Source organism: Leucopleurus acutus, assembly GCF_964270905.1.
Source record: "Leucopleurus acutus genome assembly, chromosome: 5".
In the NCBI taxonomy this organism is placed as follows: domain Eukaryota; kingdom Metazoa; phylum Chordata; class Mammalia; order Artiodactyla; family Delphinidae; genus Leucopleurus; species Leucopleurus acutus.
In genome coordinates, this window is record NC_139147.1 from 94,563,153 (window position 1) to 94,579,669 (window position 16,517).

Sequence of the window (16,517 nt, forward strand, 5' to 3'; positions counted from 1 at the left end):
ATTAACAAAAAAACCTACAGACAAACGTGAAGCATGCTGTGTGGTGTTAAGTGCTGTGAGACGAAAGTAAAGCTGGGTAAGAGGACGGAGTGGTGGAGCTAGGAAGCACTGCTTCCAAATGAAAGCATGGGGATGCCATCTACTCGGATGGGGAAGGCTGTGGGAAGGCCAGCTCTGCAGGCTCCTTAAGGCAGCCACATATGGCTCCTCCAATTTAAATGAAATACAATTAAAAATTCAGTTCCTTGGGCTTGAAGCCACATTTCAAGGGCTCAGCAGCCACGTGTGGCTAGGCACTATCTTACTGGACAGCACACGATACAGAACATTTCCATCATCACAGAAACTTCTCCTGGACAGTGCTGTTTTACAGGGTGGTCAGGAAAGGGTCGTCCAAAGAAGTGACATGTGAGAAGAGACCTGAAGGAAATGAGGGAAGTAACTCAAAGATATCGGAAGGGGCATGAGAGCCAGAGGGCACCAGAACTGCAAAGGTGGGGTGGGACGGCACAGCTGGTACGCTCAGTGAGACTACAGTGGCAGGAACAAGGGCAGGAACGAAGACCCTGAATGTGGAGGACCTGGAAAGCACTGTGAGAGCACTGGCTTTTCCTCTGGAAGAGAAGGGAAGGCACTGAGATGGGAGGGCTTCTGAGCAGAGCACTGACATGACCGTATTTGTATTTAACAGGATCACTCTGGCTTCGTGTGCAGAACAGACTGTAGTGTAGTGAGGATGGAAGTAGGGAAAATACTTAAGAGGCCATTCCAAAACCCAGGGGCGAGATGATGGTGGTTCAAGAAGTGTAGTAGCTGTGCAGATGCTGAGAAACGGTCAGATTTCTGGGTAACTTTTGAAGGGAGCTTTGAAAGGATTTGCTGACTGACTATATATGAAGTCAAGGAAGAGCCCACGGGTTTCTGGCTTCCCCAAATGAAAGCACGGGGATGCCATCTACTTGGATGGGGAAGACTGTGGGAAGGCCAGGTTTCTGCTAGTGGTTACAGTGGTAGAAATTAAGAGCTTGGTTTCAAATTTAGGCAGCGAATCTAATTTCACCAGTGCATCCTGTAGTTATGATAAAACTGACTTTACCGAACACACACGAGGGTATAAAATGTGCCAGACTTACGTTTTCGTCCTCCTGGATTTCCAAGGTGTAGGTGACTACTTCCTCAGGTGAACAGCCTTCTGGTTTATTCCACTGCAATGTGACCCATGTGACCCCAGCTCGAACAAGTCTTGGTGCAGAGGGCATCTGAGGAATGTTTCCTAATGTGTAGCACACCACCTCTTGGCTATACCCACTGGAGAGAAACAGACCCGGTGAGACACGTTTAGGAGCACGGGAGGGGTCTCGGCATTTCAAAAGAGCAGGGATAAGCCTACCTGCTGCGCAACTTGCTTGGGTGGGAAAGTCTGGGGCCTGACAGGTTCATTGAGCAAAGGAAGGCAAGGATCCTTTATGGGATATTCCCTACCACAACTTCAATTTGCCCCGATCCACCCCACCGCCCCCTGCACTGCTCTGCTTAGGTCTGCTACTAGAAAAGCATGCCATGTTACAGGACAATAGATTTAAAAATTTACTTCCCCCCGAAAGCACCCAGGAGAAAGCACAGCACAGTGGTGATGGTGACAAGCTATGAGCCACAGCTACCAAGGAGCCTTCAAATCCATGTGAGAGCAAATAACTGTCTACTGATAAAATAGATGTTTTACAAATATATACGGTGCTATTTTCCAAATGTTTGTAGATGCCTCTAGTTCATTTACAAATTCTTGAACTGTAGAAGCCTTTATCATTATGACCGGTCAACCAGTGCACTCTAAAAATACAATGGCTATCATGGGTAGGGAAGGAGGGCTGTAAACCTTGTGGTCTTAAGAAGTTCTTTAGGCTGGAAAAACGGTTGGGACCAATGGTGTGCTGAACCTTTAAGAAGATTTTCAACAATCAGTGATAAAGAAAAACATTTTTCCCTTAATCAACAGTTCCCCCAAGAAGTACAACTGAAATACGGTCTTTTCAGAGCACCTTTAATCCACTGATGCTTCACCATAAACCTGTTCTTGCCTTTCTCTAGCAGCTTGGAGGCAAGCCGTGTGTCCTACCCAATCCAGATTTCCTCCAGTCCTGTGAGTATCTGCCCGGGCTTGACAACAATGGACGGCCCAGCAACTCTTTCTTTGTATCAGCAAACACTCAGACATAGTTGAAAAAAGGCAACTGAATGAGTAGCTTGCTAAAGTGATGAAAGGAAAAGGCACACAATCTGAAAAAAATAAAGCCCCCAGAGGATTCCTTTCAAAATCTGTAGTTACCTTCCTCCTGATTCTCAGAGACCCCTAGTGGGCCTTTGCATTACAGCCTGCAAGGCTGCAAAGAGGCCACACAGTGGCATTTATCACCTCAGAAGGGGCTTTCTAGCCTCTGATTAGGATTCCCTTTCAGAAAATCTCTAACTGGTTCGGTGTGGAGGCAGCAGGCGACCTTGCGCCTTTTGGCAACGTGACAGAAGACTCAGAAACACCACACAGACGCTTAAAGGCATGAGGACCAGGAAACGCCATACCTGGTGCCAATGTCATTCCGAGCAGCCAGCCTGAATGTGTACCCCATTGCCGGACACAGCTTTGTCAATTTGCAGTGTTTTTGGCTCCCAAAGAAGCACTGTCTGAAACCACTGTTTCTTTTTCCCTGAAACAGCGAAACAATGCAAAGAAGTTTAAAAAAACATAATAAGAGAATGAAGGAATATTTCGAACAACTGTTTAATTTCCTAGTTTGGATGGACAAAACTAAGAGAAGGAAAGCGCTCTACAGTGAAATGCCATCCCTAACACAAAGGCACTACAGAAAGTTGTGTTACTGAGAGGGATAACGCACGGTCCTTGTGGTATTTTGTCAACAAAATAAAAAAGGCCCTTTCAGGCACAAGGCAGTGCTCAAGTGAAGGATCACAATTTCTCAGATCTTCTTCCTTACTTGGTCAAACTGCCTGATCTGACTCATAGGAGTGAGTCTGCAGCCTCACAGGATTGCTAACTCTGGAGCTGCACAGCCACCCCCAGATGGCCCAGCACCTGAGGACCAGGCTACGCAGCTCCGCAAGCCACAGAAAGTCCTCCCTGGTCTTCTCTCTCCTCTCCCGCCTTGTGGCAGCCCCCAAGCCCACACGTGTACATTCTGGCTAGTGAGCTGTTTGTCTACTCATCCCTAAATACTGGGCGCATGCCTTTGACTCATCTTGTCCACATCTGGTCTCCTCAAGGCAGTGCTCTGGACAATCTGGGAGCTCTATCAAGGCTTGCAGAGTTGAACTGAATGTCTGACAAGCACTTCATCTATACATATGACAGCCATTCTTAAGTTTCTTATGAGGCTGGAAACATATTTTAATGCATTCCTAGCCTTACATGATGCTTCAAACTCCTCGAAGGAAAAAGAAAACACTCCAGTGGGTTCTCTTAACAGAAGTAAGAAAACAAAAACAAAAACATAACTTAACTATGCTGTGCCATGCTCAGAGCCATGGAATACTCACATCGGCAGTTTTCTAGAATATTTCATACCCATAATCCACAGTATTTTATCTACGTTTACGCAGAAGAAAACCACATGCTAACACTGGATGAATTAGCATTTTAATCAGACAGCCTGGGCCCAGGACTTCCAGGAATGTTTGAAATTCTCAATTTATTACATAAAAAAACAAAGAAAGCGCATTTTTCTCCTAAGCAAATTTAAGCATTTCCTTCCTTAAAGCAGGCCTCCAAATGCTTACTACTGAAAGAAACATTCCAGGTGAAGTCTAGTTAAAAATAAATATACAACTAGCTTGAAGTATCACTAGGTTGAACAGATTAAAAACGACCATACCACATTCATCCTCAAACTCTTCCCAACTCTCCCCTCACAAGCAAGGTGGTACCCTTTTTCCAAGGAAGGGAGTAGAAGCCCTAACAGTCCTTAAGATCCAAAGTTCATTTTATCAAGGGTTCAAAGTACATTCAGGTGCAACTATGGAAAATGGGGAGTGGGGTGGGCAGGCAGTCAAACATGTCTTTCAGTGGCTACTTTAGCAAAGTCACCCTGTGACTTGCAAATCACGCCCTTATACTTACTTTAACCTTGAGTGTTAAGGTTGCTGCAGACAATTTATTCACAGAAAACCCGTTTATGCATACATTTGCATAATTACATCCAGTGTCTGATTACACTCTATGCGCTGCATGCCCTGGTATGTTCTGTATCCATTTCAGGCAGTAGCGTGATCTACCTTCTTTCCTCCACTACTTCTGAGCTCAGAGTAAACAGTGCAAGAAAGGCACATCCTGCTGCCACGGAAGCCTCATCCCTTCCAAACCCAATGTTGGCTCCCCTTCAATGCCTCATTTTTCCTATTTCTTTGTTTGGTCTCCTTTGCCCATTTCTCGTGCTTAGAACTACAGCCAGTAAATAAAAGCAGCCTGTTCCTTACTAGGTTGATTTGCTTTACTTTGGTGAAAACCGGGCTGGGGTTTAAATGAGAAAAAAAGAGTGGGGAGGCATCAATGATGGAAACTAGACTTTGATTTTAAGGGGCCAGAGCACTGGGGCTCACTAAAGAATGGGGACAGAGGCATTCTGTGACCTTCAAGATGTTTTCCTATATTGCTAACATTAAAAAAAATTTTTTTCAACTTCAGTATCAAGAACAATTACTAAATGAACTCCAACTTGCTTAGATAAATCATGCCGAATTTTCCATCTTAATACCTCCCAAGATATACAACTATGTGCACGGACCTCAGGAACACAGAGAATGACCCAGAGTTGTTGGAACTTCAGAATCAAGTTTTAGGAACAGTATTTGTAGAAGCTGAAGGGGGTAAGAGTACAACTATGTCACAGAGTTAAAAAAGTAAAGCTTATTGGTGAATTTTTAGAAGTCACTGAGTATAAAACAAAAAAAGGGGGGGTGGGAGTAGGTTAACAAAGTAATTCGGACATGAGAAGCTTGAAAATACTCGTGGATGACATGGAGTTTAAATATAAAAGGGATATCTGAGAAGAAAGAAATTAATATTCAGAAGAGTCGCTGCAGTGCAGAGGTAATCTACGGCTGAGAGGTTAGCAGGTGAAGATGGAGAACGCCAGTGTGGGATGGCTCCCGCGTCCCCCTGCTCATCCGTGAAAGCCCAGGCCAGGCTCTCAAATGGCTTTAGTCTTGGGCATTAGAGTAAGTACACGTTCAAAGGTACAGGCGATGTGAAGAATCTGTTTGTAAACCAAGTGTGATCCCAGGTTGCAGACAGCATTTATAAATAAAATATTATGCAGCTCTTCTTGTCGACAGAAATGGATAGGGTTTAAGAAAAAAAGATAATGCTTTAGAAGGCTAAAAGATTGATAGAAACGACAGGAGTGATAATGTGAATGTTTATCATTATTTATCAGAAATTAAATACGTCCAAGCCACTACTGTCTGAAGTTTTACAAATGGTAAATCACAACTTCCATGTTTGATAGGTAGCGTGCCTCCAAATGATTTTGAGATATTATAATTTATGGCATGTTCCCTCTTTTAATAAAATCTAATTTAAAGTACACAGGATTACTGAGACATAACTGCTTTACTTGGAAAGACAACTTACTTTTTAATAATTCAAAGTTAGCTTCATGCAAAATCTCCTACTAAAACACGGTCCTAATGGAAATGCATAATCTCTCTCGACACTTTGTAGGGCCATTGCCATCAATAATCTGGTCAAACACAGGCAGCAGGGACACCTGTGGCCAAGGCCTTGTCCTGGTCAGCTACTGCTGCTAGGCTACTTGTGGGGTGTTACATAGAGCGGGGTTCCAAAGGTCTAGGAGTTGGCTGGTCTCCAAGATCTGAGGTATGGATGCCCAGTAGCACCCTGATTCTGCAACTTGGGGGATGATGGACGTGCAGCATGGGAGCAGTCAGGATCAGAACCTCCCTAAGATGAGCACTTGAGTTCCTGTTTTCCCGGGGAAGCAACAAAAACTTCACCCCAACTAGAGAAAGAGGTGAGAGGAGGCTGGAAGCCCACACCCTTGATCATCCTGGAGCAGACCTAGCCACTACTGACCTCATTGGACATGAAGCCCCAGCGTGTTCTGGACTAACTTGCTACTGCCAGTGTCCACAAGCCCAAAAGGGCAGATTTCCAGGGTTCCCCGACGTGTTTCCATTTCATAATCTTGGGCATGCCCAAATAATTTTTTCTACTGTACACACTGGGTTCATTCAAGGACAAGGTTAATCTTTACTAGAATGTGAAGAAATCTTGGAATACAAACCAACTGTGTGTTAACAGAGCTCAAGGTGCTCACTTTGGCAGGGAGTGAGGCATTAAAAACCCAGCTGCTTCCTTTTTCAGCTGTGCTCCTCTTCTCGCTCAAATGAATTCACAGTTCTCGCTAATCTGCCATCATCCTGCACCTAGACCTAGCCTGAGAGCACACATTCGCCAGCCTGGGCATTGAGACAAATGGAATTGTTTTCTGCCCAGGGTCCAGGGTGCTTGTCCTCCGATTCTGGTTAAAAGTGCTTGAAAAGTGCTCGATTTGCCAGCAGCTGAATCATGAACACAGCGTATATCAGATTAGTCCTGCCCCAGTCCTGAGGTCCCCTGCTTTGCCTCTATCACCTCTCTTACCATTGAACAAAAATACACTGTGTATTATCTACATCCTAGACCCCACTGGGTCAGCTTAATCTCCATGCCACCAGGCAGCCCACTCCCTGATGCCACTGCAACTCTATTTACCACAGAGTTCACTGGGCCTAGTCTGGATGTCTCATTTATCTGGTCCTTGGTGAACAAACGCTTCTTTTCAGTCCTAGATCCACACAGTGAAGCAGGGGCACCGCCTTCGGGGGCGAGTCGCAGCCTTACCACAGTCAGAAGGCCACATACTCCACCCACATGTGTCCCTGCTCCATCCTCATCCTCACTCCCTTTGCAGAAGGGTCATACATATGGTCACCACTCCTAATAATAACCAGAGTCCGGATGTTCTTTTAGGTCCTACAAAGTTCCTGCTTTACTCTGAAGAATGTCAACTTTTCGCCAGACTGTGAAAGGACCCAACCTTAGAGAGGCCGGGGTGAGAGAAGAGAGCATGGGGGAGTGTGTAAAATGTAACCCATGTGGCTACACAGCAGACAGTGACTCACCCTTGGAAACATTTTTCAAGATGAGTTAATATAAACTTCAGGAACAAAGATATTCTCAAACATTATTTCACTCTTTAAAATGAAATTTGGGGATAAATGATAAATAAGAGGTTTAAAATACTTTAAGGAATATATTCTCTATTTTCTCATTTTATCTTCTGCCCTTTTACTACCTACTTGAGTATTTTTCTTTCTAATCTAGTTTAAAAGTTTAAATTAGCTCTTAAATAAGATTATAAATATATTATCCCCTCAAAAAAGGGGGGAGGGAGCACTTTGCTGACCTCCTGTGAGTCGCCCAAAGGAAGAGGACACATGTAGCACAACAATGAGGCAGAGACATTAATTGGCAGGAAAGCAGTTTTTCTCATGGGTTCCCTTTCCTTATCACTGAGGGAACAGCAGTAATCTCTCCCATCTGTTTAGTGAGAAGGGCCGGGTTTGTGCACCGCTGAGTCACACCCCGTCGGCTAGCGAGCCGCGCTGGCCACAGGGTCTGAGTCCCATCCTACCACTGCATCTCTGGGGCACATCTGTCTTCCTTCCCCTCTTCCCAGAACACTCAGAGGAGAGCAGGGGTAGGAAAAGAGTTATGCTGTACTTTCAAAGTCCATGCCCTTGCATATAAGTCTTAGGGCATAGTACCTAAAACACTGTATGTGCTACACAAAGATAAAGGGAAAAAGATGAATGGACTACGAGAGTCAAGAGAACCTTTTATGTCACACGGTGACGATTTGAAACATGTCCAAACGTTCTTTGATTCTCCATCCAGTGAGGAGCAAAGCCTATGACCCTTTCCCTTGAATGTGCATGGCCTCGTGACTGTAACTGACAGATGGAGTGGAAATGAAGTTGCGTGACTACCAAGGTGAGGTCTGAAAAGATGACGAAGTTTCTGTCTTTTCCCCGGAACGCTCACTTTCGCAATTCTGACTCCCCTGAGGCTGCCATGCTCTGAGGGAGCCTGAGACGAGGTCCCACCGCAGCCAGCAGTGACCACCAGATTTGTTGAGTGAGGACCCCACCAGAAGGTTCTCCAGCTCCCAGCCAATGAGCCCTCCCAGCTGAACCGCCAGAAACTGTGGAACACAGGCTAGCTACTCCTCCAGTGCCCTGTCCAAATTCCCAACCCGGAATCCATGACATAAGAAAGTGACTGTTTTAAGGCATTACGTTTTGAGGTAATTTGTTACGCAATATTACAGTCATTTATTTTGATGTCCACAGATGTCTAGAATATGAAGTTTTTCAGTAAACTTTTATAAATTCCTCCTGTACTATAAATAGCCAGGAGGTAAGGGAGCAGAAGTGTGCATGCTCGTACTCCAAACCAATGTTTAAAGTATGCCTGGATAAAGGCTTCTATTTTCTACATGCACTTAACACATGCTTTTTCCCTCAAAGCGTCCAACAAAGTAAGGCCTCTCTGAATAGATCTTAAAAATTATTTCTGTAGAAGCTAAAAATGTAACAAGATTCCTATAAGATAAAGATCAACCAAAATTGTTAATCAATGGCAATGCAGTTACTTCATTTTACAGAGTGACATTTTAGAGAATTAAAATTTTTAATAATGCTATCCCCAAAGCTGTAGAGAACCCTGGGAATATTTTTAAATACAGGCATGCAAAGGTCTTTGGGCAGTTTAGGTATTGCATAGCCTAAAGCCTCAGGAGTGAGCAAATTAAATAACCTTTCAAAGGACCTTCGCATAAAATCGTGTTTCTACCTCTACCTCTGTTATCTGTTTATGACACATAATGGAATAAAGTTCCAGTGGATAAATCAATTTACAGATAGGTTTGCCTATTTGAAAAATGGAATCTAAGTATATAAAAAGTATTTATTTCATAACATGCCAACTAATTTTTAAAGTTAAAATGTTTAAAAGTAGTTGTTAATTTGTAAAACTATGTAACTGAAAACAAACAAAAATATTTTTTTCAAATCTGTTTTCCTTCTTTATAAACTTAGTATCTTTATAACGTTGTCCTCACCGCTTGGGAAGATGAATCCTTAAAATGGGTTTGTTTCCTGCTAAGGAACTTAACACATCTATGGCCAATTCTATACATACAACTCACGCATACTCCAACTAATTCAGGCCACAGTATTTTCTTGCCAGGAGTAATTCTGTAGACTGAGGCTGCTGTGGTTTCTCTGGCTGACATTTCCAATTCCCCTGGACTGCACTAACAATCTTGGAAGCTGGTATTTCCAACACTGGTACTACGAGATGAAGCTGGCTGATATTTTCAACTGCCTTCAGATGAACAGATTGGAAGTGATCCTTCCTGCTCCCTGGCACAAGAAAATGAGAATGGCCAACACCAGGGTGCCCTGTGGTCACGTGGCTTGTACTCTTCCTGATGTTTTCTTGATTTATTGACCTCCTTCTCTTACAGGTTCTTTCACAGCCATGCCTGTTGCCTTCCCAAGCTGCTCTTACCATGTTTGATAACTGCCTGCTAAATAAATAACATGCATTTGGTTGTCAGGTGTCATGTGCTCGTGGCCCATGGCTGCTGGATCCAGACATGGGCTGAGTGATTCTGGGCTGGGCACTCTCTGTAACAGCATAGCTCAACCTGTCAGAGACATCAACGATAAATCAAATAAAAAAATAAGGCTGCACTGGCCAACTGAACTACTACCAGGCTCGAAGATTTAGTCTGCTAGTACGTCTATATTTAGAAGTTGTACCAGCGTTGGCCGACCCTAGGCAACATCAAATATAAATGTTGGCTTGAGATATAAAAGCATGTATGGGTTCAGCATAGCCATATATAAGAAGGGGTTCGTAACAGGGAGGTGGGGACACTCCACATCTGGGTGGATTCCAAAGTTCTTTGCACCAAACCTCACTCTCCCCTCAGTGATGCCTCCTTCATTTAACTGACCACTCTGGCACAGAGGAATTTTCAAAGGTAAGAAAAGGGGGTAGCGTAGTTTGTGGCTGCATGTCACTAAATAAATACTGCATGCATTTTATCCCCTGGCACACTAGTTTTTTATAGTAGTGGGAGAGGCTTGGCTATCTGAAATAGCCAAGGATGTTCCTCTGGTTTAAAACAAACATAATGTGCTTATATATCTCTCCAAATACGGAGGTTCACCTGATGTCGAGTGCTCTGATAGGGTCAATGTGTTGAGACTATCCCAGTGAAGGGAAGGGGGTGATTTTAGAGCAGGTTGCCTATACAAGGGATGAACCAAGGGACGGATGGGCTCAGTTCACCCACCTAGCCAAGGCCCAAGGCGGCCATCCTCTAGCTGCCAACCAACAAGCAGGACAAACGAGCTGATAAATTAGGCGCCAAGGACCAAGATGCGCATATGTAATACAGCCTCAGCTGGAAGTTCCCCACAAAGTCTGCTGCCCTAACACATAATAACCCCCTCCTGTACACATGACAAATGGTAAAAAGCACGGAGAATCTGCTTCCGGTGTGCAGATGTCTGGGGTCCCTAAAAGAGAGGGCTCCTTTTAACTCAGCTCTTTGATACCTATGGACTTCTCTGAGTTATTAAATCCTTCCTTGCCTAGTTTCCTTCCATAGGGGCTGTAGTGGAGGAAGCTGTTCCCTGGGACCTCAGAAACCACCCTTTGACATGGAGGTGGTAAAGATCTGTGACGTGGCAAAACACTGTCATTCTGCAGGTCACTGATTTGGCCCTTATGTAAAATATGGTTTTTGATGGACAAATGACAAACGAACCTGGGACCCCACTCTCCAATCTCCAAGAGGGCACTCCCCGAGAATGGGCAAAGAGCTCGTGGGCCTGGGCAAGTGGCACCTTCCCCTGACTTTCAGCCAGGCACCGGCGATGGGCTGGGGAGTAGGCACTGGCCTTCCGAGTTTTCTCCACTGAACAACAGGCTATGCAGCCTCGGGAAGCAGGGCTCCTCAGAGACAGCGTCAGCTGCACTCTCGGCGAGGCTCTCCTTATCCGCTCTGTGAGGCCAGTAAGTCACTCTGCTTGCCAATGCTACGGTTCTTCCAAGAAGGGCTGTCTAACCAGAAAAGCCACATGCAAATTCACTCGTGCCAAGAAGCCTTTTGAAAGATTATCAATATAACTAATGCCTAAGTTAAACAGGAATCTGATTAATAAAGCAGGAACCAAGCACCTCCTGCGGGGCCAGCTCTTTCTCTATATGAGCTAGGTTGGCTGCTCCGGAACTAGATGCCCACAAAGCGACAGTCTGGGGCCTGCCGCCTCCTCTAGGTTTCTACAGTGGAGCTGCCGAGCCTGGGCCAGGCTGCCTAATGGCTCCCCATGGGCTTCTGGGCTCTACCTGGTGCCGGCCTTTTCTGTTCGAGTTCAAAGTATACTCCCCTTGACTTCTGCAGTATTTATGTCATTCGCGGTCTGCTGTGTTCTACAGTGGCGTTCACTCATTAGTCACCAGGAAAGCCAAATGTGACATTCCTTTTTGGGCTAGCTGAGTCACATGTGATGGAGAGTCTCGGGAACTCCACTAGTCACATTCCCACAAAGCTATTTTTCTGGTTCTTTTGTATATTCCCAACATGTCATGTCTGGAAGCAAAGCTAATGGCAAATTAGCATCTATATATAGCACTAACATCCATCTTTATTTAGTTCAAACCAGAGCTATTAACCTCAGGGCTCCTGCATAAGTTCCTGACAGAAAAATGTCATATTCCTTTCATACACTCCTTCTGTAATTGTTGACTTTTCCTATCCCAGATCTTAACATCAATGTGCTTAGGTGGTCTGAAATACTCATTACACAGAATCTGTCATTGTCCAAGTTATCTCATTCGATTTTAACCTACCTGTGAGATAACAGACGCTATTTTTCAAGTGGAGAAGCTGAGACTTGGAGGTTAATTATTTGTTTGACTAGTTAGAGACAAAGCAGAAACAATCCAGTTCTCTTTGGGTGAACACCATGTCACTGAACACATAAGCATGAATCCACGCCACGTGTTCACAGTGAGATCTTAGGAGACCTGCGTTTGTGCTGAGAGCTAGCTGCTAATAGCACCAGTTAGCATTTCTGTAGAGCACGCGTCAAAACAGTATCTAAGAGTAGAACTCACACTACCACTTATCTGAGTCACCCCAACAAAGGGATGTGGCCAGGAAAGGCCACACCTTTCCAAGTTATGAAAACTGATCTGTTTCAGGAGAAAACTGAAACTGATGGCTATAGCTGAAAAGCCAGTGACACCTGTGTGTTCCATTTTTAGTTGCTCATTACCATCTCATAGTCACAGTTACTTCCTGCAGTGATGGAAAAACTATGGGAGTGGCTAGGCACAATTACTCACGGAGAAAAGTAGGCATCCAGCCCTCTTGCAGAACTATTAGTGAGTAATTCCCAAGTGAAGTCTGTGAACAGTGATCTGACATTACTGACAATGAATTTAGGAGTCAGGGTGTATTAGCTTCCCGCCCCGTGCTTCACGGTTCTGTTTTCTGTTCCCCATTAGGGCCACACCTGCCTTCAGAGACCAGCAGGCGGTTAGCTCTTGATTTTAAGGTGGCTTTTCCCAAGGTCAACTCAGCACAGCATCCCCAGTCGTAGGAGAAATAAAGGCCAGGTACTGACTGGCCTCTCTGCTTCTGCTCTTTCATTCATGAAGTTCTTTTTCTAGAAACCTGACAGTAGGACTTGAGGCCCTGTGCTCTTAGTTTACTAACACCTTCAGAATTTTACACTAATTATTTTATTGGAATGGTGATTAAAAACTTGAGCAAAAGAGGGACTGTCCTGGTGGTCCAGTGACAAAGAATCCGCCTTCCAATGCAGGGGACACAGGTTCGATCCCTGGTTGGGGAACTAAGATCCCGCATGCCACAGGGTGACTAAGACCGCGCGCCACAACTACTGAGCCCGCGCCTCAACTACAGAAAGCAAACCTGCACGCTACAACTAGAGAGAAGCCTGTGTGCCACAACGAAGAGCCCGTGTGCCCAATGAAGATCCTGTGTACCGCAACTAAGACCTGACGCAGCCAAAAAAATAAAAAATAAATGAAATAAATGTTTAAAACAAAATTGAGCAAAGGAATAAATTCTGGGAACTCTAGCCAGGGCTCATATAATAAAAATATGGGATGAGACATTCGTGGTGCATGTATGTAGATGGGGTCACCTCACCCCAAGCTGTGATTCTCAGACCAGGTGCCACAGCAGGAACGGGGCGGGGTGAGACTCCTGAACAAAAGCTTCTTCGAGACTGAACAATACCTGCTTCCCTCTCAGGCGGGGATCTGCTCCTTTGTGCACCCACCCACCTTTCTGCCCTTTAAGCTTGTTTCTACAGCCCCCTGGCTGGGAGAGGCGAGCTCTGGCTGTGGAGAGGGTTGGGCGTGGGGGGAGGAACTTCAGCTGAACACCCCTCCTGTTCTCCTGCCCCACCATACTCCACCAGGGCACGGTCTGGAAAGAGACTTGTACCAGGTGCACCTGGCTCAGACACCACCAGCAGAAGGTTTTGGAGGGAGAGCCAGCGCCTCACGTGTTCTCACTTGCTGCAGGTCAGATGTTGTTCTCTGTTTGTACATTTGATTTTCTTCCTTGAAGAATATTAAGCCACAGGACATAAAAGGATTCCTGTGTTGGCAAAAGGCCTATAGTCAATTAGCCTGGAATTTCCAGGAAAGCTCACCAGAACCGACACCAACAGGCATTCAAAGGTGGGAGGGAATATAAAGAGGAAAGGGGAAGACAGAAGAATTAGGATGGAAGTGAGGGCAAGATGGAAGGAGAGCAAGGACGGGAAAGGCAGGAGAAGGCCCAAAATAAACAACTTCACATTCTGTGGTCACTCGTCCATAGTGGGTCCTACTGAGTACAAATGATCATCAGACAGAGCTTCTCCATTTCATGGGAGGCTGTAGCATGTTTCCTCCCAGCATCATGCCAGGACACTTTAAAGTCAAATTCAAAGGTAAGGTGGCCAACAACTGAGTCACCATTACTATTTCCTGCAGCACCTGGGTTTTTCTTGAGGTTTCCCACTGACCTTACTTAACTTATGAAGCCATGGTCCAAGACAGAGAAGCAGCCAAAAACACAGACACACACACAGACACACACACAGACACACACACAGACACAGACACACACACACACACACTCACACTCACCAGTGCCCTGAGAAGATATGGAGAGGAAAAAAGCTCCTCTTTACTAGGTAAACTCTATCTTGATATAAAACCTCAACCACAAGGGCCATAGGGGTTGGTTTCACTTTCCAATCAAGCCGCCTTAAAATGAAATCCACCTAATCTGTAAAATATACTGGTTAAGTCTGAGATTTCACCAATCTGTACATAGGAACTACTCACAAGGATCCTAAGAACAATAGATCATTGTCTTTGGTAACTTGGAACTCTAGCTGTTCAGATGCAACCCAGATGGGAGATGGGAGAATATGCTTCTGCAAAAAGTGACAAAGAGCCCCCTTCCCACATCAAAATTTCGTCATGAGAATTTCATCCGTTTTCATTTTACATTTGGTTAAAATATTTTTCCCACACTTGACAAGTGGCTTTTTGCCTAAGCCTGTGTTCTGAATCTTTCAGGGCCCCTAAATTTAAGTCACAAAGACTAGTTAACTTGCATTACTCTCCAAAGTCAACATTTCCTATTCTTAAAATCCTTAGTCTGTTTGCTTGATCACAGAAAGAGAATAAAACACAGGTAAATGAATGAACGGAATTAAGATATACAAGAATAGTATCATTGCTTTTTAGAAACAGAAGATTTCTGCATCCCGTGTTCCTGCCTGAGATACTGTGCAGTGTTAGTGAGGCCAGGAAAGCACGGGGTCACCGTTCAGCAGAGAGTGGCCTGGAGTGTAAGAAGACTTCACCACGGATACCATCCAAGGCCTCTGGTGACAGAAACAGCAAAGGGGGCACCCCCCTTCTAGGATGGTCGAGCCAGTAGGGTGCTCGCAGGTGGGTGAGACCTCCAGGTGCTGTCGTCTCCCCTGCCCTGCTCCCACAGAGAAACAAACTAGGCTTCCCAGGCTGCAGTGTGGTTTACCTTATGGAAACCATCTATGCAGGCTGGCCCTGGGCACTCAAGATAACAAATAAGTCAATTCTTGGTCAGACACTAGGGTCTCCAAAATAGATAAGATCCTATCTTTTCTTTCAGTAGCATGTCTTGCAAATAAGTCACGTAGATATATTTTAATGCACAATTCACTACACTTCAGTCCATCTTCATTTTCCACAGTCAATAACTATTGGTTTAAATTTTTCTCTACTTACATTATTTTTTCCATGTGTTTAGCATATCTTCAAAAAAGAATAAAATGGCATTTGTTCAGCAATTTCATTTTTAAAAGGTGTTTTAGATGGATGAACATAAAAATATGATTACCTCATCCCATTCTAAAAGGTAGTTGGTGATTTTTGAACCGTTGTCAATTGGTGCCTAAAAAAATAAATAAATAAAATGAGATTAGAGAAAGTTGTTCACAGTTAAAAGTTATGAGCTCTCCACTTGGTTCAAATACAATGTCCATGCTAGTACTGCACTCTCCCTGCAGGGGGATAACCCTGGATACCTCCTGTATTTGCTTCTTCAAACATTATCACTAAACCAATTTTAATACAAGTCAACTAGTAGAGAGCGCCCCACTATTAATAAATTGTACCCCACAAACAGCCAAGCCCACCTTCCCCACCACCTCTACCTTTACATTCACCTGATGCCTTACTTCCTCCTCCGGGGATCAAACTTTTAAGAGGCATGTTAAATTCAAGGGTGGAGGAGAAAAAAGACAGGGGAGAAACAGAGGCACTGTTTGGGGTCTGATAAGATAAAGCTGACCCACCCTAGGTTCAAGAGTCTAAAGTCCATATTTTTGTAACTTCCCCCATACAGTTTTTGTTGTTTTAAGAGTTTAAGATTAGAAAGCCTTCTGTGGCATTAAGGTTGCCCTCTTTTAAAAAATGAGAAAAACCAGGATCTCCTGGATAGATTACCAGGGGCAAATAGCCCTTAGCATATTAGCAAAAAGAAGTTTCATCATTTGCTTTCTTCCTAAAAGCATGCTGAGATCTGCTTTACTGAGAAAGCAGGCTTTGGACAATGAGAAGAGGAGTAAAGAACTCTGGAGAAAAGAGTGCTTTGTAGGGTCAGAGCTGCCAGAAGGGGGTGCTACTGTGGAGTCACTCACAGCACTAAGGTAGTAAGATGATGTCTCCCAAGCACAAACGCACCTGGGCCTGGCTCTTCCCAGGAAAAGAGCCAGGGCCCCATAGAATGTGGTGACCTGCCCCCAGCAAAGGCAGCCAGGTCACCAGAGCTACACTGAAGCCCCTC

General features: G+C 44.6%; 1 protein-coding gene across 3 annotated transcripts in view; it reads right to left on the bottom strand.

The window, feature by feature from the left end:
• FNDC3B (fibronectin type III domain containing 3B) overlaps positions 1 to 16,517 on the bottom strand; it is a 358,190-nt gene that overhangs the window by 64,710 nt on the left and 276,963 nt on the right. For all 3 annotated transcript variants that reach the window (XM_082839878.1, XM_082839880.1, XM_082839879.1), the window contains exons 11-13: positions 15,570 to 15,623; positions 2,578 to 2,702; positions 1,134 to 1,308 (exon numbers count right to left, since the gene is read on the bottom strand). In XM_082839878.1, coding sequence (XP_082696004.1) covers positions 1,134 to 1,308; positions 2,578 to 2,702; positions 15,570 to 15,623 — 354 coding nt within the window. The remainder of the gene's footprint in view (positions 1 to 1,133; positions 1,309 to 2,577; positions 2,703 to 15,569; positions 15,624 to 16,517) is intronic.